At 38.1% G+C, this 25,570-nt stretch overlaps 2 protein-coding genes across 2 annotated transcripts; both read right to left on the reverse strand.

Moving 5' to 3' along the window:
* Positions 1-117: 117 nt before the first annotated feature.
* On the reverse strand, positions 118-16,553 carry LOC132139682 (rabankyrin-5-like). The gene is made up of 25 exons (XM_059548224.1): positions 16,455-16,553; positions 14,311-14,515; positions 12,419-12,537; positions 12,106-12,241; positions 11,219-11,342; positions 10,472-10,621; positions 9,121-9,286; positions 8,710-8,914; positions 8,545-8,613; positions 7,927-8,126; positions 7,736-7,833; positions 6,874-7,084; positions 6,670-6,768; positions 6,426-6,579; positions 4,475-4,643; positions 4,211-4,329; positions 3,184-3,340; positions 2,823-3,023; positions 2,539-2,715; positions 2,290-2,437; positions 2,054-2,144; positions 1,826-1,950; positions 1,569-1,715; positions 1,382-1,472; positions 118-1,213 (listed from the first exon to the last, which is right to left on the reverse strand). Exons 1-25 carry the CDS (start codon positions 16,462-16,464, stop codon positions 1,081-1,083), a joined length of 3,504 nt encoding a protein of 1,167 aa, XP_059404207.1. The 5' UTR covers positions 16,465-16,553; the 3' UTR covers positions 118-1,080.
* Positions 16,554-17,194: 641 nt separating this feature from the next.
* On the reverse strand, positions 17,195-25,352 carry LOC132139683 (ubiquitin-conjugating enzyme E2 G1). The gene is made up of 6 exons (XM_059548225.1): positions 25,146-25,352; positions 22,863-22,965; positions 20,749-20,846; positions 20,176-20,354; positions 19,877-20,000; positions 17,195-18,652 (listed from the first exon to the last, which is right to left on the reverse strand). The coding sequence occupies exons 1-5, from the start codon at positions 25,189-25,191 to the stop codon at positions 19,914-19,916; spliced, it is 513 nt and encodes a 170-aa protein (XP_059404208.1). The 5' UTR covers positions 25,192-25,352; the 3' UTR covers positions 17,195-18,652; positions 19,877-19,913.
* Positions 25,353-25,570: the final 218 nt, after the last annotated feature.

Genomic DNA, 25,570 nt, shown 5'->3' on the forward strand with positions numbered 1-25,570 from the left:
TATTTTTGAACACTTTCATCTCGTTTCAACAAAACCGTGATAATATTGATAACCGTGATAATTTTAGTCACTATAATCGTGATATTAAATTTTCATACCGTCCCATCCCTAATAGTAAGCATATCAGAATTCTGAACTTGTATTTCTGCACCTGTCTAGCTTAATAGAATCAAAAGAAACGATTTGAAATCCACATCAGAACACTTCCACATCTGAAGTGTTTTTCAGATTTTAGTAGAATGTAAACTAATGGATCGGTTAAAATAAAAGTACACCGAGTATGCAGAATAATACATGATTAGGTTTACTAATATTACTAATAAAACCACATTAACCAAGCAAGGTATATTTCTCCATCTCTTTCTTTTGATTTGAACTCCAGAGAAAGAGAAATGTCCTTCCACAGAGGTTAAGACGTGTTCAAAACCTCAATACAACAACCGAAAGACCCTGCACAGTATGATTAAGGCTTCACACTACTTAAACATGGCTACCTTTCACAGATCCCTTCATATCCAGCAGCATTTCACACCAAACAAACTTCCTAGAAATGTTCACAAGATGCTGCATCTACCTCAAACTGGGTTCGAGTTATCTGTAAAAAAAAAAAGTCAATTCGAGTAGGCCTACTGATGGCATTATCGCATGTTCAGTCATGCACTAGACTTGTCATACTTATTAAAAATGAAGTACTAATAATAATCATATAGTCTCCATATAGCAAATTTAGCCCTGTCAAAAACCCCTATGGTTCTTTTTTAGTAGTAAATAACAGTTGCCCTTCTCATATCACACTTGGTTCTTGCCAAAAGCTGAATTCAGAACTACAATCTTCATTTGCATCTGCATTCCACAAGTTTTAATCTGGATCCTCGACACATAAGAGTTTGGTTCTAAAGCCTACTGCTAGAACAAACACATTGTTATGGTTGCATTTTTTCCTTTGACAAGAATGGAATGGTTTTGTTCAAGGGCTCCTCCTCTCTTTGTGTCTTCCTCCATTTCTTCTTCCTCCCAGGCCCAGCCCGTAGGTTCAAAGTCCGCTCGGCTGGTGCCCGTCCTTCATGCTCCTCCAGTGTGTTAGGACACACCACCCAATGTCAGCACACCAAAGCAGATGTCACATACACGCACAGGTTTGTTCAGGTCAAATTTGATGATGGGGATCTCCTTTATAGAGCACTTATGGCAGAGCAGACGCCCACAATGGCGGCTAAGAGAGAAAGAAAAAGACAAAAGAATGAGTTATGTTACAGGACAAGGGATGATGACAAAAAGTAAACATCATAAATGGAGAGAAAGAATGGTGTATTCACAATGAAAGGTGAATCACAAAGGTCTTTATAATGGTAAACAGACTGAAACAACATTGCCTACATACCAGTGATGTTTCCTGGTGGTGACTCCAAATTTGGTCATACATTCAAAGCAGTTTGAACCATCACACCACGGGGGCTCTTTGGATAGCATATCTGAACCGTTTAAAACGTGATACACAAGTCTCGTTATATATATAACTACTGCCAGCATCGTAAATGTCTTAGAAACACTAAACCTGTATCACTTACCTAGTAAACGGAACAGAAGCTGCTTAGTGGCAACCTGATAGTTGAAGATGTTGATGCCCTGGTTGTTAGTAACACCAAGTCGAGCTCCAGCCCTCACAATGGCACGACACAGGTTAGCGTTTCCTTTTATGTATGCCAACAGAAGCACTGCAAGGAGAAAAACATCAACTATCATTGAAATTTTTTTTATATTATTATTAGGGAAAATTATCTATTTAAAAATGCACATCGCGTATAATTGGTAGTACTTCACCAACCTGTGTTCCCTTCATTGTCGGGTTTATCCAGGGGATACTCAGGCATGCATTCCAAAAACAGCTCAAAAATGGCTGCTGCATTCTCTTTCCCATACTGGCCAAGGACATGCATGGGAGATTGACCTCTAAAGAGAAGAAAAGAGGGCAAAACTATTAAAGCTAGAGTGAACATCAATGAATACTGCTAATTTTTTATACATTTGTGGAGTAAGATATCCAGAGCCAAACCTGAGATTATAGGCCTCTGCATCTATGTTGGACTCAGTGAGTAGAGCACGCACATTATTCAGACGCCCCTGCATCACGGCCAGATGAAGTGCTATTAGAAGGAAATACAAAGAAATGATAGAAATGGAATTTATTCCTACAAGAATATTATAATAGATGTACTTTTTGCGCAAATATTTTACTGATTTACACTGACTACTGAGCCCTTTTACTGCAAGTGTAGCACAATAGTCTACCATTGTTTCCATTCTCATCTACTGCAGTGAAATCAACGCCATTCTCGATCAGGACAGAGCAGATTGTGGAAAGATCCTGTTGTGCAGCGAGATGCAGCGCTGTCTGACGATGCTTGGTCAACTCGTTTACTTTAGCACCAGCCAAAAGCTGCAATCCAGACATACATCAGAGAAAACATAAATATGTGTTTCAGTTCTTGACTTGGATATAATAGAAAAAAAACTAAAAAAGAATCATCTTTGCTTTACCAGATTTCTGACAATGATCTCTGATCCCGCCTGTACGGCCAGGTGTAGAGGAGAAAGTTTGGCACTGTCCTGCACTCTGGAGTTCACGTTGGCCTGTACACTAATGAGAAAGAGCACACTCTCTATGTCGGAGTTCTGCACGGCAACATGCAGGAAGTTGCGACCTTTGTTGTCCACCTAGACAAAGAGAGAGAACGTTTATCCAGTGGCTTGTGACATCATATATATAAAAACAATGTGGAGTAATGTAATCTTTGTCTGTGAGTATAATATGGCCCACGCACCTGTTCAGCAGCGCCAGGCTCTCTCTTTAGGATGGCTTCGGCAGCCTTATTGTTCTTATGGGTCATGGCACAGGCAAATGGTGTCATGCCTTGTCTGTCTCGAATATTCAAGCGGATTTCTGGGTGGGAGATGAGTAGCTGGATGATGACGTTTTGCTGGTTGCTGATGGCAACATGGATGGGAGCACGACCCTCTGAATCCTGCATACAGAGAAATGGATACTGCAGCTATCAGGGCATTTTAACCTGTATGTACATGGAACATATCTGCATAAAGCCCCTGTTAAATTGCGTTTTGTCATCTACAGAAAAAGAGAGAAGAACTAGAGTGAATGTCATCTATAGAGTCATCTATAAGAACCTGTGCGTTCACAGTGGCTCCGAACTCCAAAAGGCACTGGGCCACCTCCTCCAGACCCCAGGACGCAGCCAGATGCAGTGGGCTCTGCCCATCTCTCGCCTCCTCATCTCCCTCACCGTTAGGACCAGGCCTCCTAGGGCTGTTCACATCACAGCCACTGAAAACACATGTTGAGATCAGTGACATGGAAATTAAACTTTTACTTAGTCACTTTTTGGAATGTCTGTCCAGTTATTATTAAGTTACGTTCATTTATATATGTAAATGATTATTTGGAATTCATTTGATCCATTTAACCGGCATAAAATGCAATTAATCTGATTATAGTCTTGACTATTGACAATTCTGTTATAGGATATTATCTCTGTTATAGGACTATTTTCATTTTGACTTTTGGAGTATTGCAGAAAATAAGTTCAGAGACTTCACAAAGGAACAAATTGGATGGATTCTTAAGTCTAAATGAAGTTAAACGCTAACTCTAGGATATATAACTAAACCACACTTTCAACAACCATTAAGCATCAGTCAACTATTTTGGTCTTTATTAAAAACGTCTTCCCCCTGAAAGTTTGGGTTAGAATAATTTGCAATTATAAATATAACGAGGCCGTGAAAGCAGACAAGTGAGTAGATGATATTTAAGGTAATCAGCAATAGATGTAGTCCCATTTAGCCACTTTTTTGGCCTTTATTATGACACTTCACAAGGGAGTATTATGTTGTAGAATAAAACCTGAAAATATGTGTTGAGCACAGAACATATTTTAGGCATTTCACCAAAAATAAATTTCAAAAATTGACTTCAGGATGATGGAAACGGAAATGCTAAAATGCTAACTTATTTCTGGATTTTGGCCTACAAAAATGTAATCCTGTAGCACGCTCTAGAAATGAATCTAATGAAGTACCACCAATCAGTTAGTGTTTTGCATTGAAAATGTCAAATTGATGACCTGTCATGCTCATGTTTTACCATGCAAATTCTGCTCAGAAGCAAGATGAAATAAGGAGAGGTTTTGCAAACCTGCGTATAAGGAAGCAGGCAGTGATCTCGTTGTTCTCGTCGATGGCTCTGTGGAGAAGAGTTTGATGACATCCTCCAGGACCTGAACTCCAACAGGTTGCATCACACCCATGCCTGACCTAAGCCAAAAATTAAGTCAAATCAACTCATATTAGACAAGCATTATTTTTTTTACCAAAATATGGAAAATAAATGGTTTAAGATCAACAATATATTAAATGAAGTTAAAACGATAGAAAACGGTAAATGGAAAAATTTTCTCACCAATGTGGAAGCTATGTCCTCCAAACCATTTTCTAGAGCCAGCCAGAGCGGAGGATCACCCTTCTCATCCACCACTGACATGTCTGCTCCTCTTGTGCAGATGGCGTCCACTACTAAAGGAAGCTGGTTACTGATGGCCAACTGTAAAGCCGTCTGCCCCTCCTGTGTCCTAGAATAAAGCATGATTTGTAGTTTGAGGATTTGTTTTCAAAAAATTAGCTTTTATAGCTATTACATGTGTCAAGTTTTTGACTGAACTGCTGTGAAGAGAGAACTGAAGATGAACACCGAGCCGAGCCAGATAACGAACAAAAGACTGACTCGTTTTCGAGTCAAGAACCGTTTCTGTCAGACGCGTCTGATTCGAGAACCCATGAACTGATTATACTGCGCATGTGTGATTCAGCGTGAAGCAGACTGACACACAGAACGTCTGAACCGAACTGATTCTTTTGGTGAGTGATTCTGAACTGATTCTGTGGTAGTGTTATGAGCGCGGGTAAACCGAAGGCTTGAATGAAGGGCAATCATCGCCAATGACGCCATTATGTCGAGCGCAAAAGAACTGGTGAACCGTTTTCTTCAACCAGTTTATCGAAAACCGATGCAACCAGTTCTTGACTCGTGAACGAGTCAATCTTTTGTCCGTTATCTGGCTCGGCTCGGTGTTCATCTTCAGTTCTCTCTTCACAGCAGTTCAGTCAGTGTACTGTTTGAGTGCATGCATTACTCTGGGATATTGGTTTATTTTAACTCAGATGGAGTGTCAGCCACATTAAAAAAGTTAACAGCTTAAGTCATTTGTGGATTAATGCGTTTTGGAGACGCGAACCGTTTCAAACGATTCAGTTCGAATTGGTGAACTGGTTCAAAAAGATCCGGTTACATCAAATGATTCGTTCACGAACCGGATATGACATACTGCTTTGTTTTGAACTCTCTCTCACAACAGACACGGAAGAGAAGACCATGCTGAATAAAGTCATAGTTTTTGCTATTTTTTTCCGACCAAAATGTATTTTCGATGCTTCAAAATATTCTAACTGACCCTCTGATGTCACATGGACTATTTTGATGATGTTTTTCTTACCTTTCTGGACATGGACAGTAGACCATACGCACAGCTTCAATGGAGGGACTGAGAGCTCTCGGACTAAGGCCCAATCCCAATTCTATTTTATACCCCTTCCCCTAATTATATTTTCCAGTGACGAGAGGATACAATCGCTGTTTTTAAGTGAACTCACTCTAAAAAATAAACGCACAGACGCGAATACACACAATTTCCCTTTCTCTCTCTCTTTCTCTCTCGAATAGGCAATATTTGAGAAAATGGTTTAGCGATTTCTAATTATTGGGGGATTAGTCTACGGCAGTTATCGCCCTGATCAGACATATGCTGTGGCACTATCATGCAGTCGGTAATGATATGACGTTAGCAAATATAAGCGATTTTTTGCAAACATTTCTTTGAGTAACATGACCATTAATATGAACTCTCAATTGAATGTAAAATAAAACAAATGATTACTTTTCGTTAAAATCTTTATTTATGCCAGAAAAGCTTACATATGTGTCTTTTTGTTCGCTGTAGCTGCCATGTTGCCGTGATAATTCATACCCCTTCGTCTGAAGGGCTATCTGAAATCTTAGTCTGAAATCTTCGTTTGAAGGGCTATCTGGCCCTTCCCCTTACCCCTCCAACCAAAAGAGAATCGAGACAGGGGAAGGGCTAAAGGGTAGAATTGGGATTGGGCCTAAATCTAAAATATCTTAAACTGTGTTCCGAAGATAAATGGAGGTCTTACTGGTTTGGAACGACATGAGGGTGAGTCATTAATGACATAATTTAGATTTTTGGGTGAACTATCCATTTAACAGCACAGCTCAACATGTCTGGAGGATGTATGCAAACCATCGTTTTTTAAGCACTGTCAGGTAGGTGTAGTACCTGACGTTAATGTCAGCCTGGTGTTCCAGCAGGAAGAGGGCGCTCTTGCTGTCCTGTCTCTTTATGGCCATGTGCAGTAGTGTCTGTCCATCAGACATGGTGTCATTAATGGCTGCTCCAGAACCCAGCAGCTGTGCGGCGATAGTGTGCATACCTAGTGATGTAAATAAGAAAATAACGTGAAAAACTGAATGATCTGCGTAAGCAGTGAACCCACAGGAGGGTTTTTTTTAACAGAACCCACCTGTCCAGAGTGCGAGACCCAGAACGGTCTGATCCATCGAATCTTTCAAACTGAAGTCAGGGATGATCTGCAGATTGTTGGTGGCATGTAGTGCATTGGCTATGACAGATGGAGCAAAAATGAAGTTATGAGTGACAAGAGATGGCACGGCTGCATAGATAAGCTCTCAAATCAAACATCCTCGCACATCCCTCCATTCCTTACCTTTCTGCTCTAATATGACAGACACCACATCTGGGTGATTGTGAATGATGGCCAGGTGGAGCGGACTTTGCAAGGAGACTCCTTGGCTTTTCTCGACTCCATCAGGCAAGGCACTGTCAGTCTGCAGGTTAGGATTTGCCCCCTGCTGGAGCAACTCTGCTGTTAGCCCCGCCAAGCCACATCGGCAAGCAGTATGGAGGGGGGTCTCACCCTAAAAATGAAAATTTGATCATATATATATATATATATATATATATATATAAAATGAATAATATTACATTTATAATAATCCACCCCTATACTTTTACTCGTGTTCATTCATATATATTAAATGTATATATACACATTACCATTCAAATGTTTTTAAACCAAGCCTTATGCTCATCAAGGCTGCATTTATTTGATCAAAATACAGTAAAAACAGTTATATTGTAAGATATAATTACAATTTAAAATAACTTTTCTATTATAAAATGTAATTTATTCCCTAATTTCAGCCATTAGTCCATTCTTCAATGTCACACGATCCATGGTGCTCAAGAAACATTTCTTGTGATTATCAATGTTGAAAACAGTTGCACATTCTGAAGCTCAAAATAAGAGCATTTATTTGAATTTGAAATCTTTTGTAACATTACAAATGTCTTTACTGTCACTTTTTGAACAATTTAGTGCATCCTTGCTGAAATTTCTTTTTTCTTAATTAAAATAATTTCTTTAAAAAAAAGAAAAAAAAATTCTTCGTGAGCTCAAAATTCTGAAAGGTAATGTATAATACATTAAATATATATATATATATATATTTTTTTTTTTTAAATTGGTTTGATGACTACACTATTATTCTGTAACGTGACTGACTCACCCATTTGTTAGTGTGATTAACTTTAGCTCCATGTGTGGCCAGGAAGATAGCGGCCGCTTCACTTCCTGTGATAGCTGCTCTCTGCATGAGGCAGTTACCTGAGAAAAAGATGTTGTGATTAACAGGTATGAAAGTAGTAATGACTAAAAAAACACAGATCAACTTTTTATAGGGTGTAAGATGTGTGGTACCGTTAGCATCTGGTGCATCAGGATTGCTCCCTCTCTGTATGAGCAGTGCTGCGAAACTGTTCTCGTCAAATGAGGTTCCGTTCACAACAGGAGCTTCATCGTCAAAAGGGTTGACGGAGGGGTCAGAGGCCACAGTGATGTACTGCAGAGCCAGCCACAGTGCAGTGCTGCCTTCATGGTCTTTCAGCTCCAGGTCCAAACTACGCATGAAGGGGAGGATTTGCAGTGTTACACAAGGGAAACAAGAAAAGGACACCGTAACACTAAGGGGTAGAGGCAACTACCTCTATGTTCGAAATTCTAGCATACTAACCAGTATACACTTTTTCATACTCTGTATATTTATTATCAGACACATGAAGAATACATAGTTTTTTTTAATCCAACTCTTGGCAGTCAAAATCAAGATAAAGATTACGAAATCACATTTTGATATTACATCCCGTTGCTTTATCACAACGGAAGGTCATATAATGCATTATGGGATATATAATCCCACACAGTACATATATATATATCACATGCTGCTGAAACAGTACAAGTAGTATACCATTTTATTAACTACAAAAATAATTTCGGATCATTCGTTTAGAAAATGATATCCATGTTTAAGCTTACTGTTTGCATTGCAGCAGCTGGTTAAAGACCGGCTCATTTCCTGACACCACAGCCTCATGTAGTGGCGTCCTATGAAAATAACCGAGTCATGAATACAATGAATAAGTTTTAGTGCCATAAACATAGTAATTATGCAGAAGAAGCCCTTGATTAATTGTTACCCACCGTCCTTTGCTGTTTTGCATGTTTGGGTTGGCACCAGCTTTAAGCAAAGCCTCAGCGATGTGGGCCATGCCAGCCATAACTTCACCACTGTGTTTTTTAGGGTTGAAAGAGCAGACCAGGTGCAGAGGCGTCTCCACTGCCCCCACTGTGGCAGCGTTCACCTGTGCGGAGTGACGGATCAGAAAAGTGGAGGCAAACTCATCTCCTAAAGACATGGAGAGAGAAACCCACAAGACAGAGAGAGTACTTAGACCACCAAAAGGAAATCATAATTCTCAAAAGATTCTTGATGGATTTCAAAGTTTCAGCAGCAGTCTTTTGCAACTGAAGGTGGCTTTATGTCAACTTCAAATTCGTGGTAAATGTGCCACATTCAGTTTTTCCCTCTGGCAAAATACAAACGCTCTTCACCTCTCTGGATGGCCTTGTGTAGAAGACTCCAGCCGCTCTGGTCCACCATGTCTACATCTGCTTTGTTGTTGACCAGTGTGGTGGCGATGCTCTCCAGCTTTTTGGACAGAGCCAGACCCAGCGCCAAGTCTCCATTATTATCCAGCTCATTCAACCTTCCAGGTAACTTGTGAATGAGATAAAAGAAATAAGGTAACACTTTATTTTAAGGACTAATTATCACTGTTACCTAGCATGCATATTACTAGCATATTGGCTGTTTGGTAGTACTTGCAAAGCACATATTTATGCCTTATTCTGCATGACCATATTTTAGATCCCTTAATGCTACTCCATACCTAAGTCCATACCTGAGGTCAGCGCTGCGCATGCGCTGGTGAGTCTTGTGAAAACCAACGATTGTTTAACAGGAGCAAAGGAAGCAACATTTCCTTACTTTAGCAAAGGAAAACCAGTCTCCTCTTGCCTTATATCGAAATCCTCTGACATAGTTTTTTTTTCAAATACTTGTTTTGTACTCAAAGCTGACCTCATATATCATCATTCCCCTGGAGCTGGTTCCATTTACAACAGATTCAAGTGATTATTACGTTTTGAATGTGGATATTTTTCTTACAAAAATGTATCGATTCGCTACAAGAGGCCTTTGTTCACCCACAGAGCCCTGTTAGACACTTTTTATTTCACATCTTTTAGACTGAATCAATGCAACACCCTCTCACTGCAATAAAAGAGCTTGAAAGATCAAAGATAATTTTTAATATAACTCCGACTGGATCCGTCTGAAAGAAGAAAGTCATACACACCTAGAGTCATACACACCTAGGATGCCTCAGGGATGAGTAAAATGCAGCCTGATTTGTATTTTTGGGTGAACTAACACTTTAACAACTACCTTATTAACTATTAATAAGTAGCAGCAAATTAGGGGTTTATTGAGGCAAAAGTCATAGTTAATAGTTTGTTAATAGTGAGAATTGGACATTAAAATAAAGTCTGGCAAGATACATTTGTCCTAATAAATTTGCCATGCAAGCTTATTAGTAGAGAATCAAACATTTATTAGTGGAGAAAATGTGACTAAATCCAGCAGAGTATGTTGTAAAAATATAAATAATAGATACATTTTACAAAATAATTTCACACATGTTGGTCTTACGCGTGTAATTCAAAATATAATTAGTAATATTACTAATTATTTTATACTTAATTTAAATATCATGTTGGGTGACCACTAGTTATCCAGGCTGAAGAAAACATTAACCATCCCAAAACATCACCTGATATGATTTGTTTTCAATCACTGTATATATAGCAGTAACACGTCTTTGATTCAGTGCTGGCTTTTTACCTGGGCGTCCATCTCTATCAGATAAAGGAAGACCACATCTTCTCGTTCTACTTTAATTGCTTTGTGAAGGGGGTACTCGGTCTTGGATTTGATCATCTTATAGAGCAGCTGAGCATCCATAGTACTGAAGTCCTCTTTCCGAAGATCGTCCTGTTACAGAGGGTAAAGAAGTAAATATTAAACATTTAAGCATCTATTCGTTAGGAAACCCTCCATTTTACATGGATACAGACTCAAAAATGATAATAAAAATAGAAACTCCTTGCATAATGATTTCCTCCTTTAAAACAGCAGGTGACGACTTTTAATAATTATTCAAATCTCAAATTCAATATTTAAACTGAACAAAATCAAATGTTCAAATTCTATGTCAAGGTCTAGATGAAGGTCTGTTAAACCCATATTGATGTGTTTGGTTTCACTCTAAGGAGAGGTTTCATTTATAATCCCGGTCATAAACATAACCTTGAGAATCAATCTTTACGCCTTGTGGGGATTTACAAGGAGTCATAAGGGAGACTACAAACATCAAGGAGAACAAGAAGACTTTTAAATGGAAAGACTGAAATGGAGGAAGGCTATTTTCCATAGTGAATCTGTCAGGTTATTAATCAATGTTTATTTTATTAATACTGATAAAAATGATGCCTAGAACTTTAGTGTATTATGAAATGAACAAAGCTATGCATATCTATAGAGAGAATTCCACATCTGATGAGTCTGTGGAGGACGTGGATGATGACTCACCCAGTGACTGGCAATGATTTCTCCACAATAGTTCATCAGTGTTGTGGCGTCCAGCTCTTCAGCGGTCTGGTAGAATCTGATACAGTTCCTTACGTTCACTGATGACATCACCCCTTTCTCACATCTGCATTTGAAAAACAATTTATGTGTTTAGAGCTCACTGCTTATTCTTTAACACTAACAATTCCATTTTATATAGGTTAATATACTAGGTCCTCCTTCCATTTTCTGGTTTTCACATTTTATATATATATATATATATATTTTATATATATATATATATATATATATATATATATATATATATATATATATATGCTAACATTGATAAGTTTGGGATCAAAGAAAGTTATTCTATAGTCCCAGTAGCAGAGAATAAAAGCATGAAAGCACAAAACATATAGGCTGTTTGCTTGCCATTTAGCAACTGCTTTAATCCAAAGTGACTTAAAGCAAACCTATTGATGGGAGAGGATTACGTACTTGATTCAAGGGCACTTTGATGATGGGGGCATCACTGCAACTCTCCAGTTTATCTAGAAGTCTCTTTCAGTTTAATGCCAGGTAAAAGAGCACACGCTTTCAGGGTGACCTCTATTTAATTTAATGAGTATGACTCAGTGATGGACCAGAGTGACTAAAAAATGATGGCGTGATGCATATGCAAACGCTTCATTAATCAAGTGTAATTAATTTGGTGATTCATCACCAAAAGCCTTTGTGCTTCACATCAATCCATGCTGAGTGGTGTTTTATATACTTGTAGTTGATACTCTTAAATGTTGAGTGATTGATAACAGCAGTTACATGTTGAAATTTTAGCTATTGAATCACAATGAGATCTATCCAGTCAATTGTATCTGTTATTCTAAAGACACCGTTCCCACCTTTCTCGCAGAAGATGGAGCTGGAAGCGGTTGGCCAGCTTCATCAGGTTGATGAGGAAGCCATCACCTCCACTCAACTCCAGATCGTCCGTGTACGCCCAGCGCAGCATTGCAATGGCAACCTCTGGTTTGGCATCTAGGAAGTCACATGGGGAAGCACAGGAGACAATCCAACAACTGGTTCAGTTTTGAGGGATCTGACGTGGTTGCATACTGCATTAGAACAATAAGGAAAGAAACCAGCCAAACAAACAAAATCTTGACATCCTCCATTGCAAGTGCAGGTTGAAGGAAACAGAGAAGCCATTGTTACCTGAGAGGTCCAGTTCTGTGGTGGAGGCCAGGTTGGCTAAGCTCCAGATTTCACTCCGAGCAGCCAGCACAAATTTATGAGCACTGAGCCTCTGCTCTCCAATCTTCACCTTCAGATCACTAGGAGAACAAAAAAAACAAAAAACACTGATCTTGTCATACTGACTTTACACAGCATTCCTGTGAAATATGCAGAAATCATCTACCATATCATAGTATGTATTATGCATTATGCAACGGTCTCAGAGGTCAGATCTGAGACAACAGTCTGGGCTCAAATCTCAGATGGATCATTTTGTAACCTCATAAGAACATGGTGCAATTTGAAGAAATACAACTGTAATACAGCTTCCTAAATTTACAAACCAAGCAGACATATTAAACCCCTTTTCAGCCAGCTTTAAAGCACTTAGAAGCAAAATTAAACTGCAAACCAAACCTTTACTACCTTACTGGTAGCAAATATTCAAATCAAGACAAAGTCACAAACTTAAATTTTTCAATAACTGTGTGAATATTATAAAAACTGACCATAGTTGAATAAAAATTTCTAGGTCATATTTCACAAAAACAAAGACAAAATAATATTTTGCATATAATATATATATATATATATATATATATGGTCTTTTTATAAAAATACATTTTATACGATTTACACATTTAACTAAAGGATCCTGCAAGCGCTTTAATTTATCCCCCTTTACTCATACTGCACAAAAATTTTTTTTTTTTTAATTTATTGCTAAGGTTTGCATATGGTGGTGCATTCTTAATGACAGCTTTCCTTACAATATATACTATTACTAAAATAAGAAATATCCCAATATATCGCTTACAGTGCTTGCTTACAGTATCGCAATGTATTGCAACATATCGTATTGCAACCCCTGTATCGTGATACATATCGTATTAGGGCTGCACGATGTGTAATTTAAGCATCGATATCGTGATGTACGAATCCACAAGTCACATCGCAGGATGTGCGATGTAGGCTGTCGTAGTTGATCCGTTATTCATTAACCGTATGTTGACGAATGTGATTCGCGGATTAATTGCTCAGCTTAACCATCATAGTGTGAAAGTTTATCATTTGCATGTGTTTTTAAGTATATAAGAACGAGCAGAGAGAGAGTTAGCGAGAGAGCCCCGGCCACGTGCGTGCGCGCTCACCTTCACCGTCTTCAAACAACACGAGCGCTGTCTTGCTCTCTCTGCCTCACGCATATTAATCAAATTCATTGTTGAAATCAAAAGTTGTACAGTATTTGTTATCATAGTTCATGCACCGTGAAGTAACATTACCAAACAATGAACAGCTGTGTTTTTATAAACTAAGATAAACAAAGATTAATAAATATAGTAACAAAAGTATTGCTCGTGGTAAGTTCATGTTAGTTAATATGTTAACAATTCAAACCATATCCTAAAGTTACAAACAAATAATTTACTCTAATTTAAATACTCTGATGTTTAAATCATTTAAAATGAGAATGTAAGTGTGCTCACCCCATTTTTGTTTGTAAGAAAAAATTTGATTAATTTCATATCACAATATATATCGCAGAAAAATAAAATATCGCAATGTCATTTTTTCCCAATATCGTGCAACCCTATATCGTATCGTCAGATTCTTGACATTACACAGCCTTAATATATATGCACACATATACATATGTTATAAACCATGATAAGTATTGCAAGTATATATCATTTGACATTTATAATCCATGCTGATTTAAATAATTGCAATTTTTTCACATACAGTGGGAAAAAAATGGAAAAGAAAATGACAAAAACATATTTAACTTGTGCATCTTTTTATTTTTGTTTTGCCTGAGCTTCATTATGACCTCAACTAACAGTACCTGTCGGTTCATGTCCAGTGCTCACCTGTACAGCTCCTGCTGATAAAGGTCAGCCACAATGGCCAGCAGGCGGCTGATGAAGGAGTCACTGGCCTGGGAGGTGGAACCGGGGAGAGAGGCCTGGGCAGCCAACACGGAGCAGCGCCTCTCCGTCTCCACCAGCTTCTGCTGCATCTTCACATACTCCTGCCTCAGCAGAGCAAGGTGCTTCTGCAATTTCTGCACCTCCTCTGCGGACATGATGGAAACGATGAAGAGATGAGGAGCAAGAAGAGGAGAGATGACAAGGAGTGGAACACAGGGAATAAGCAGATGGGGTAAAGGAGAGAATAAGGAAAAATGGATGAATAAACCATGAAGTGAAAAGACATGTGATTGGTAATAGAAAAGGGAAGTGGAAATGCCATGAAGAAGAGAGAGGGAGAGGGACAAAACACAGATTTTTAACAGATTTCACATGAAAACTGCTGACACAGACAGACTTCCTAACCACGCTCAGGGGAAGAGAAGTGGACCACCGATTATATGTGAGCAGAACTGTCTTTCTGCATTCTGACAAGTAAAAACTGATTCAACATGGTCTAATTCATTAACAACAAACACCAGAGTTCATATACACCCTCAGAATCCATCTCACTTCACTCAAAACTCACAATAACAACTTTACACTCGCCATCCTCAATGTGGGAATTGCCTTGGATCTGTAACTAGGGGATGTCACAGCTTAACCTACATTCCAACACAGGCCGCTTCCTTCCTCTTTCCTTGAATTTATTTTGGTTTCTCCAGAATGCTGAGGCTACACTTTGCCATTGCACCACATTAGCTCAGGTACTGAGAAAGCTGGCCTAATAATGTGTCATTTGACATCTAGGAAAATCTTTGAATGTTCCTAAAAACAGAATGCAGCACCTGGGAGTAATATACTATACAGAAGCTGTAATTTTTGTGAAAAGAAAAGTCTACCTAGTCATTAAGACTGTGTGGTGTAAGCGAAGGATTAGCATGTTTTCAGTTTAATATGTGAGCCATTTTTCTTTAGCCTAGATTCAAGAATCCACTGTCCTAAGCAATCAACAACTCAGAGCTGTCCAAATAGGTCCCATAAAGTATTTAAAAAGCTCATCAGCCAATCAGATGACAGGAAACCTTGTGAGGCAATAAACTGCTTGCAATACCTACAAGCATTTACAAGACCTACTGAATTACACAATGAATTCAGATGAAGAATAAATCATTCTCGACTTTCGGGATATTGTGCAATTAGCATACGATTAATTGTTTCTAGTAATTTAGATTTAGAAATGGATACACCCTTAAAAGTTCATCATCGTTTCAACAAACACTTGTCACTCTGGTCTAGCCTGTTATTAGAATCCTCGTCTTTTAAAAGTAAGTGGAATAAAATCGTGAAAGCGTTTTTAAGCTGTTTGAAGATGTCATCATTTCAATGCATTTTTACTTTACAGCATGTTGAGGAAAGATAAAGACGAGAGATGTCACACATAAGCTGATAAAAGTAACGGTTGCAACCATAGATATCAACCGCCAGTTGCGATGTCTCTGTATGCAAGCAAGATATGTGCAAATGATCCATATAAACATGACAGAACTAGCCTATACATTTATTTGACTGTTATATCCATGTCATGTTATATATTCAAATACATCGTGTGCAATACATTGACATATTTAATAGCCAGTTTGCATATCCAGGTGAATTTCTCATTTAAGATTACGAAGATCAGGATAAAAGAATGAAAGGGGAAATTCTGATCAGAAATGACTTGAAAGCAAGCGCAAAATCAGAATACGTAACGACAATGCAAAGAAAATCAACCATTTACATTTCAAAATTATAACACTATGTTCTGTGCTAAATGCAACTGAAGACATATTTTAGAAAGGCATTTATTGGATATTTCTTTACGTAAGACCTCAAATTCTCACTACCACCGCCCAGCCCACCACCTGACTTGCAACCAGTTAGCTGGAAAAATATCTAAGCAATAATGTGGTTCATTTCAGGCTTACGCGATTTTTATTACCAACTGGCTGTGGTGATACCAATTAAATGCATTATAAGGCCAGCACATCGTGTAGAGATACAACCGCTTTATGTGTTAAACAGCAAGGGCGTGAAAAATAAGAAAGAAACCATTCTCATACCTTCCGCCATGTTGGATCCGTGGCTGGTCGCCTAATACCGCGAGAGACCACGGGAGGAAGGTTTTGATTTGGGAGGAGCGCGTGCGCGTCCGTGTCGAAGATTATATTACGTTTAGAAAGTGCTTTATAAATGACAGATTAAGTAATGTCTGTTTGTCAAGTAAACCAATTGTACATGGTGTCTATAATATGCGCTTTCATTTAAGTTTCATTTTGACCAGTCAGAGAAATTATGGATAAGGTTAATGGCCTCTTTGGCTTACATCAAACCATCTCTAAAAAAAAATAGGGCCCAGTCTATAGTTTCTATAGTACAAAAGTCTCAGTAGACCTACATGGCACATTTGAAGTTGAAATTAAATATTATAAAGACTTACAAGACAACACTTGTGATTTTGTTTTCCATAATGTGTGGTACTAGAATTAAATATAAAGTTATAGAAGCAATTTAAAAAAAAAAAAATATATATATATATATATATATATATATATATATATATATATATATATATATATATATATATATATATATATATATATATATATATAGAATAGAAATGAATAGAAAAATAGAAACAATACAACTTTTCAGCCAATGTTAATGTTAAATTGCCATGTCTTGAACAATCTACTAAAAAGCACATTTGTAGTTCTGGCGGAATTGATGAATGGACGAGTGTCATAAGACATTCAACTTTTGGGCAACACTTTGAACTGAACAGACAGCACACACAAACAAGTATTGGAAAAAAAATTATATTTTAGAAGAATTCACTAGAGGTGACAACTTCCATAACATGAAAAATATACATCGGTATTTTGTCTTTGTACATTAGGCAAAAGAACTGTAGTAGTCTGTCAGAGCCAGAATAAAATTAACCAGAGAATTAAAGATCGTTGGAGAAGAGAGAGTGGGATACAGGCATGCACACACACACACCTCATCTGAAATCCCAGAAACTGTTTGCAAGAAATCTACATTTAAAGCATGGGTAAGAAACCTATCAAAGAAACCACACAAAACAGATGTCAAACCGAAAAAAAAGAGAAAAAAAAATCTGCTCTGATACCAGGGAAAATCTTTACTAGAAATCGTATAGCAATATCCAATTTTAATACGTCCGCATATAATGTGGGCAAAGCAGAGTTATTGCTACACCAAAATAATTCAGAATGCTGGTATTTCGAGGGTTATGAAAAATACCTCACATTCACACAAGCTTGAGAGGATGTTGAGCAGTTCTTAAACATGCTCCTTCCTTTAGCTCTGGTTTGATGCGGGGCAAATAAGCCTAACAATTTAATTTGGAGGCACTTTTGAAAACCAAAGAGAGTTTAAAACATGCAGAAAAAAGAAAAATCACATCTGATGGGTTTCCTTGCCATTGTCTCCCTGCTGCAAATGGACAAAACAAGAGAAAAGATGAAAACCTGACACTCAGAAAGCAGTCATGGTTTCATCTGAAATAAAAGCACCCCCCCACCCACCCCATTTAAAAATCAGTCAGTGAAAGTCAGTGAAATAACATCATGACCCCTAATTAATAAGAAAATGACCGTGCCATTTACAGCTATTTTACCTGAAATGTCCCAATTAAGAAAACCTTCCAACATGACGGGCATGCTTTGGATCCTAATGATAGCTTACCCCTGCCTTCCCCAACCTAAAACTGGATAGAGTTTGAGTGAGAAATGCCAAAGATGACATTTGTTCAAACTGACAAGCAGGTATGTGAGGTCACTTGCACCTGTAGCAGATCTGATGCACACTAGATGTGAGGCAGCAGAAAGGGGAGGGCGGGAGAGGAACTATAGTCTTCAAAAACTTTACATGATTTCACATTCTAACTACAGAACTGCTATTTTATTTGGTACTAAGTCTTGCTGGATGGATAGGAACAAGTTATTATATATTATCCGGTTTTTATGTCTGTGCTATGTACACATCTTTACAATCTCTTCCTGAAAAGTTGTATGAGTTCATACACTTGAGAAAGAAAAAAAAAAGTAATTAAGTTTTTTCCTCTTTTTTTTGTTGGCACTTGCTTGGCGTGTTCTGTCAGCATCTGTGATGGCCTTATGTTCTATTGCAGCCTATTAATGCCAGTCTCTTACTGCCAACATTCAATGAAAACCAGTCCAGCAATAGGGTGGTAGAGTGCAAGAAAACAGTGCCATGTTGTTTCTCAACTGGAGACCTGTGAAAGGCACAGACAGAGATATCAGAGATATTTCAACCAATGTCAGAACATAATCAACCAAATGCCAGACTAACTAGACCCGTAGACATGCAAAGCCTTCAAAAGTTGAAAAAGTTAAAAAAAAAAAGATCAGCGAATTCAATATTTTAAAAACTGATGTCAGTATTAAAAAAATAAAATTAATACTCTACTTCAGCAAGGATGCATTATGTAGATCAAGTGTGACACTAAAACATAAGGTTTCAAAATATTTTTTACTTAAGTATCTATTAAACAAAAAATACAATCACATTTTCCACCAAAATAAATCAGTTTTAATACTGTTTAACAATGTTTTGTTAAACTGTTTTCAACCATGATGATGATGTTTTTTTTTTTTTTGCTGTTTTTTTTTTTACTACCAGCATAATAGAATGATCTCCGAACAATCACATGACACTGAAGACTGGAGTAATGGCTGATTAGAATTATTTTATGTATTTTTGATCAAATAAATGCAGCCTAGGTGAGCATAACAGACATTGGTGGTTTCCCACCAAACCCAAACTGTATGTCAACCGTATCAAAGGAAACTGCCTCTGTGTAAATAAGAGGTAAACAGTGCAAACACTTCATAGGCCCTGAGAGTTCTATAGGGTCTATGGCTTTCCTAAGACTGTTACCTAACAAAATCCCGTACTGAATCTCTATTTTTAACAAGCCGCAAGAACCTGCTCACAACATTACTAAAACACAACTCTACTCAGACAGACAAAAGCTCTATTCGCAGGGGATCAGCCCTGTATGAGAAGGTGAGACGATAGAGGAATTGTGTGATTTTAATCCTGTATAACTTGCAGGTAATATTTTCCTGACTTTCTATGTGATGTGTGTTCACACAGAGATACATTTTAAATGCATAATTTACCTTAGTAAGTTTATATAAAAAAAAAAACCTACATGAAAAACCACAGGTAAAAAGCAGTCAAGTGTAAATTAACATGCTAATAAAAAGCCTTCTACCCACATCCAGTCTGAACGTGGACTACAGCTGCCTTTCTCAAGGATAAAACCCCATTCAGCTAAGGGGCAGCTTTACAACTGTTCTTTGCATTTTCTGGCTCTGTGCTTGTGAGTTGTCAATCAATCAAACAGTCAGTCAGTCAATCAGTCAAGTTGGGGAAAAAAAATGGTCACAAGACTTTAGTAGTAAAGTGAAATGGTAAAAGTCCACTTGCTTACCCTGAAAATAGTGAAGCTACAAGCTGCTAGATGAATATCACTCGAAGGCCGTCTCTTGGCTCTTTCTTACACAGCGGGCAACTTTTCTTTTGAATTCACCATGTCTGTCTTCTCTCCACTCTTTCTGAAATATTAAATGGATAAAAATAAATTCAGGTAAAAATAAAAAATTTTTTTAGATGAAATGTAACTTATCTCATTTATAACTGTCGAAAAGTACATGCATCTTAAAATATTTATTAATAAACATCTACAGTCTGTCAAGTTCAGTAGGCTCAACTAGTGAGAATCAGACTAACTGCTGCATCAACGTTGGCAGGGGAATCTCCATTGGGGTCAGCTAGCATAGAGATGACGCTAATCATGATGGTCTCTACAGTGTGGATAGGGAGCCAGCGCTCTTCTGGTTTCTCATAGCCATATTTATCCTCCCCTGGTTCGTGTAATATCGAAATACAAACATCTCCATTCTTGTCAACTGCAAACAATACAAAGAAGACATGAGATTTGATGTCAGTTATCTCAGAGCCTTACAGTAAACCACATTTTCTATTAAATTTAATAGACCACCATAATTTATAAATATGGTGGCTGAAAGCATTATTAAATTACCACTATTAATGGCTAACAATAACACACAAGCTGAATTCACAATGCTAGGTGTTGGTGTAAGTCCAAGAGAGCTGCATTAATCAATTCCAGAAACATTACTGAGCTCAGCTTAGAATCATGGATGTTTAAATTCTGTGGAAATCTATAAAAAAAAAAGCTTTAACAGAATGTTATTTATTTATTTTTATTACAAACCTGGTTGATGAATACTGATCTAATTTTTTTTTTTAAAAGACCCAGTGGGATGAACCAATACTTACCATTTGGATGCCATATTTCTGTTATGAACTTCATTTTAGGAGGCCTGAGAGGATAGTCTTTGGGAAATGTAAGATGGGCTTTAAAGACACCACCCTCACTATAAACAGAAAAAACATAGCAGGCTTAAAGTATTATTCAGCAGCAATATTGTGGCAGTAAATTCTTTATACACAGTGTATTAAAACGTTTTGCATATACAGTTGGTATAGAAAAGAATCACATCCCTTTAAAATAATCCTTTTTTTTTTTTGCTTTGCAGCATGAAAAGAAGACAGACACAGTTTGTGTTTTATCAAGCTGTATTTACTCAGTGCAACTTATAACATCCAAGAGAAAGATATAGCAAAAAAGGATCACTCCCTCCTTTTCATTGGTACACAAAGCCATCTGACTTTCAACTGTGATCAGCTGTGGTCATTCTGATTAGCTCAGCATGAAAAGAGCTTTCCTAGACCATTTCAGTCTTTGGTAGTGCAACTGAAGCAAACAATCAACTATGGGTGGCAAAGCTGTCAAAAGAACTCTGGGATAAAGTTGTGGTCAGGCACAAGTGGATGGATACAATTATTATTATTATTATTTTAATTCAAAAAGCTTTATCACTGCCCTAGAAGAACAGTGAAATCTATTATTAAGAAGTGGAAGGTATTTGGTACAACACAGACCCTCCCTGGTTCAGGACATATCTCAAAACTCTCCTTCTCCTTGCTTTGTCATATAGTGTCTCTCTCAGTGAAAAAAGGGACACACATTTTACTGATATTATTGAAAGTCGTGACATTTGCCAAGTATAGTAACCGATACTCAGAATCGTGCTCTGCATTTAACCCATCCGAGTGCACACACACAGCAGTGAGAAGTGAACACACAGTGTACACACACCCGGAGCAGTGGGCAGCTATATATCCAGCGCCCAGGGAGCAACTGGGGGTTCAGTGCCTTGCTCAAGGGGACTTCAGCCATGGGTATTGAGGGTGGAAGAGAGCACGGTTCATTTTACTTAAAAGTCACTATCAATCACCAGAGTGTTTGTAAAAACTTCTGAATGCGATCCAGTGTAGATTTTAGTCAAATTGTGAGGCAGAAATATATTGTTGGTGACATTTTAGAAGAGTTTTATAGGGAGGATACACAATTACAACTCCTGTGGGAGGTGAAGAGAAAGTTATTTAGCTAGTAGTGTAATTACTGTTGCCAGGTAGCAGTGGCGGCTCATCAAGAGTTGAGCTCTCTTTTCTCCGTTACCAATCAGCATCGAGTGTTCACTTTCAGCACTGAGGAGTGTTGAGAAAAACCTTGCAGAGGCTAGCCTCCTTTCTGATACATCAACCAATCATCATAGAGACATAAATTATGTGATATTAGTTTGAACATCTCCCACTGTGCTGATAACGTACCAAGTACTTATGAGTAGCAATACTTAATATTTGATTGGCAATAGATTTACCAAGCTTTCATTCAAACAGTATATATATATATATATATATATATATACACAAATTAAAAATAAAGGGAGAATGCACCAAAGCTGAATACAAGCTAATGTTATAGCAGTTGGCTCTTTTAACAAAGACTTTTAAGATAAGATAAGTGAAGTTATATTATCTTGCTGTATGGGTGTCATTTTCTTTGTTTTCTGACTAAAAGCAACCAAAAAGCCATTTTAAAGCGGTTAAGCAAATAACAATAATACGGATGGTAATATCCTGTTATGGGGGTGTTTCTCTACAGCAGGGACTGGATCACTTGTCAGGATATAATTGAAAAAATGGATTGGGCAAAATACTGTCAAAAATACCGAAGATATTTTGAAAAATGTTAGTATACGAACAGTTGATGGGCACCATTAACTTCCATAGTATTTCATTGACTACTATGGAAGTCAGTGATGCCCATCACCTTTTGAAATACTAGCATTTTTCAAAATATCTTATTTTGTGTTCTACAGAAGAAAGAAACTAAAAGGTTTGGAACAAGTGCAGATTGAGTAAATGATGACATTCAGGAAGTGAACTACTCCTTTAATACATTCTTTTACTGATGGCTCATAACAACATAAGTTTAGCAAGTAATTATGTGACATGTCATTTAATAAGACATCAAAAAGACTTACTAGAGTGTATCAGGAGGACCGATTATTAGCACTTCCCATCTGTAGAGGTCATTATCATCTATCAAACCGGCTGAGAAACCTTCCACAGGATTTTTATTCAGTTCTGTCAGGAAAATAGGACATGAAGATTCTGATTAGCCATTTTATATGACAAAGAGAAAAGCAAATGTGGCATGTCAGGTCAAAAGGGGCATTTGTGATTTCACATGGGTGTTGACAGAATGCCTACAACCATGGTTGCAAAACCAAAACTGTTTTCACATCTGTGCAGCATTTTAGACAAGAAATGACCAATTTGCCTTTTTTGTTATCAGATAAATAAACCAACTGAGTCTGAAGCCAAAGAACATCAGCCTATTTGTGCCTCTAGACTAATACACTCTGCCTTAACTTCTGTGTTCTTACTAGAGAGAGGAAAATAAAATCACCGGACCACCTTGTTGACAAAAACAAGCCGACAGTTGGGTAATCCAGTCACATAGATAGATGTGTCACTTTTATGAGCACATTAAATCACTAAGACAGTCTGGTATTCTTACTTTTCAATGCAGTCTGACTCTTAATAAATGACTCAATTTAAATCACACTTACAACAAACCTAATCTCGATGTTATAGCACTGATTCATGTTTTCATTGCATAGAAACACCAAACAGTTACTCTTATGGGCTGCTCACACCAAAGAAAATAACTGTAACATTAACAAACATTGCAATTCTAAGAGAATAAGTCCACACCACAACTACAACGACAGAAACAATATCACTGAAATTACTTCCAGAACATTTTGTGTTCTGGAACCACCCGACTTTAAAGAGCTTGAGCATGTAAAGCAGGAGATGGCAAGTAATACACAAAACGTTATTGTGGACACCAATATAGTTATCTTGGTAGTTATGGTCCTTGTTGTGAACAGGCCTTTACTTCCAACACATTAAGTTAAAATCTCACAAGTTGTGCCCACATTTCCCTGGACCGTATCTTTACAATCCTGCATAATGGATGTTGTGATGCTTTTGTTCCCTCAGAGGGTTCACTGAGTTTAGAACAAGGCAGATGAGTTCACCATGCTGGTCCTGCAGAAAGGACACAACCAAAACAGTGCTTATTCCTCGAAACAGTCAATCAGCCACAAGGCCACCTCAGAACCTGACGCCATGACAGGCCCATGGTGCCGCTCACCCTACCGACCCTTGGAAAGAAACAGGCGAGTTGCCTCCATGCATGTGTAAAATGAGTCATTTGGGGGGGATGGGGTTGCTTGAGTTGTCTAGCAATCAGACAGCTGTCATAAACCTAACCATTTTTAAACAGGGCCTGATATGTACATCAGGTTTAAATCAAGAACTCACGTAATCTGCTTAGTTTGACCCCTTTACAACCAATTCACTTCACTGGCTGCACTGCGCAAATGGGGCCCAGTGAAGAAATCCTCTGGCTTGAGCTGAGTAAAGCTGGCACTCACGGATCATGTTGCTCAGTGTGTACTGCACAAAGGAAATGAGACACGAACTAATAACAGCATATTTCGTATACTACCAAGAAATAAAGAGAGAGAGAGATTGGTGTCATACGCGTATATACATGTATTAAGACAATATAGTTGGACTGGGGGTCTCTCATTCTCGCTGTACCGGTGTGCTGGTGTTCAAACAGCAGCCATCAATGTGTTAGCTTAGCCTGTTAGCCAGCCTAGAAAAAACAAAGGGATTTGATCACCCCGCTGCGGGTCCATGGCACACAATGCACGGCTTCGAAATCCCACCTTTGAGCCTTGTGAGAACAAAATTGGGTTGACGTATCACGATAAGATGGTGAACACAAACGGAGCCAATGACAGAGTTTCTCTGCGTTAATGAGACTGCTTGTGCGCCGGTGTACATTCGTCCGGACACAGATGTCAAAACACGGGCTAGCCGACTGCGAACGGCCCCGCTGGAGTGATTCGGACGAAACTGCCTGACATTTATACATTTACGTCAACTAACTGAATAAACTTAAAAAAATGTACGCATTATGTTATTTTTAATTGCATCTTAACTGCTCTCAGATTCATATTCAATCATTTGTTGTACCAAAACAGCATTTAAAAATAACAAAAGAAAGCAAGAGTTAGCCTTTCGTCGGATAGTTTAGCTGCTAACGAATGCTTTAAGACAAATACAGCGCTCGTTAGCAGCTAAAGTAGCGGCTAACGGCTAACACCTCAGTCTCGACTGCACTGGCAGGCTAAATGTTCACCGGTTCGTTAGCCTGGTTTTGCCAACAGCCTTTGAAAAATTACCTGCTAGCTGTCTTCTGAGTAACAGTGCTGACTGGGGCTCCGTCATGTTTTTATAAGTTATATTCTAGGTCGACAGCTCGTTCACTTAGGAGAAAATATGTTTGAATTATCTTGCTCGTTTTTCCGTCTCTGCTCTAACGCTAGTCCGTTTTACTCAACATTCTGATCCGGTGTGCGCATGCGCTCTGCTCTGTGAGGCCGCGATGAGAGCGCGCTCTAGGAATACTTTTATTGGCGGAGGATTCGCGCTCGTCTCGAACACATACACTTATTAATTATAACAAAAAGCAATGTCTTTGCCTGCGAAATTCTGGGCACTCCATTGTCGTTGAGTCACCAACAAGATTGTTGACAAAAGTTTCAGCAATATGACTGAAAAGTTTTTTGAGTTTATGTAGTGTTATTTATCCACTAGGTGACAGTAA

The sequence above is a fragment of the Carassius carassius genome, chromosome 4 (genome assembly GCF_963082965.1).
Source record: "Carassius carassius chromosome 4, fCarCar2.1, whole genome shotgun sequence".
In the NCBI taxonomy this organism is placed as follows: Eukaryota; Metazoa; Chordata; class Actinopteri; order Cypriniformes; family Cyprinidae; genus Carassius; species Carassius carassius.

Excerpts from the sequence above, each read along its gene's own strand:
- LOC132139682 (XM_059548224.1), bottom strand. Across the intron at positions 4,330-4,474 it reads AGGACATAGCTTCCACATTG|GTCAGGCATGGGTGTGATGC; the intron begins GTGAGAAAATTT and ends TTTTTGGCTTAG. Across the intron at positions 2,716-2,822 it reads AGCCTGGCGCTGCTGAACAG|GTGGACAACAAAGGTCGCAA; the intron begins GTGCGTGGGCCA and ends CTCTTTGTCTAG.
- LOC132139683 (XM_059548225.1), bottom strand. The coding sequence starts at position 25,191 with ATGACGGAGCCCCAGTCAGCACTGTTACTCAGAAGACAGCTAGCAG. Across the intron at positions 22,966-25,145 it reads ACTCAGAAGACAGCTAGCAG|AACTGAATAAAAATCCTGTG; the intron begins GTAATTTTTCAA and ends TTTTCCTGACAG. Across the intron at positions 20,847-22,862 it reads GGTCCTCCTGATACACTCTA|TGAGGGTGGTGTCTTTAAAG; the intron begins GTAAGTCTTTTT and ends TTCTGTTTATAG.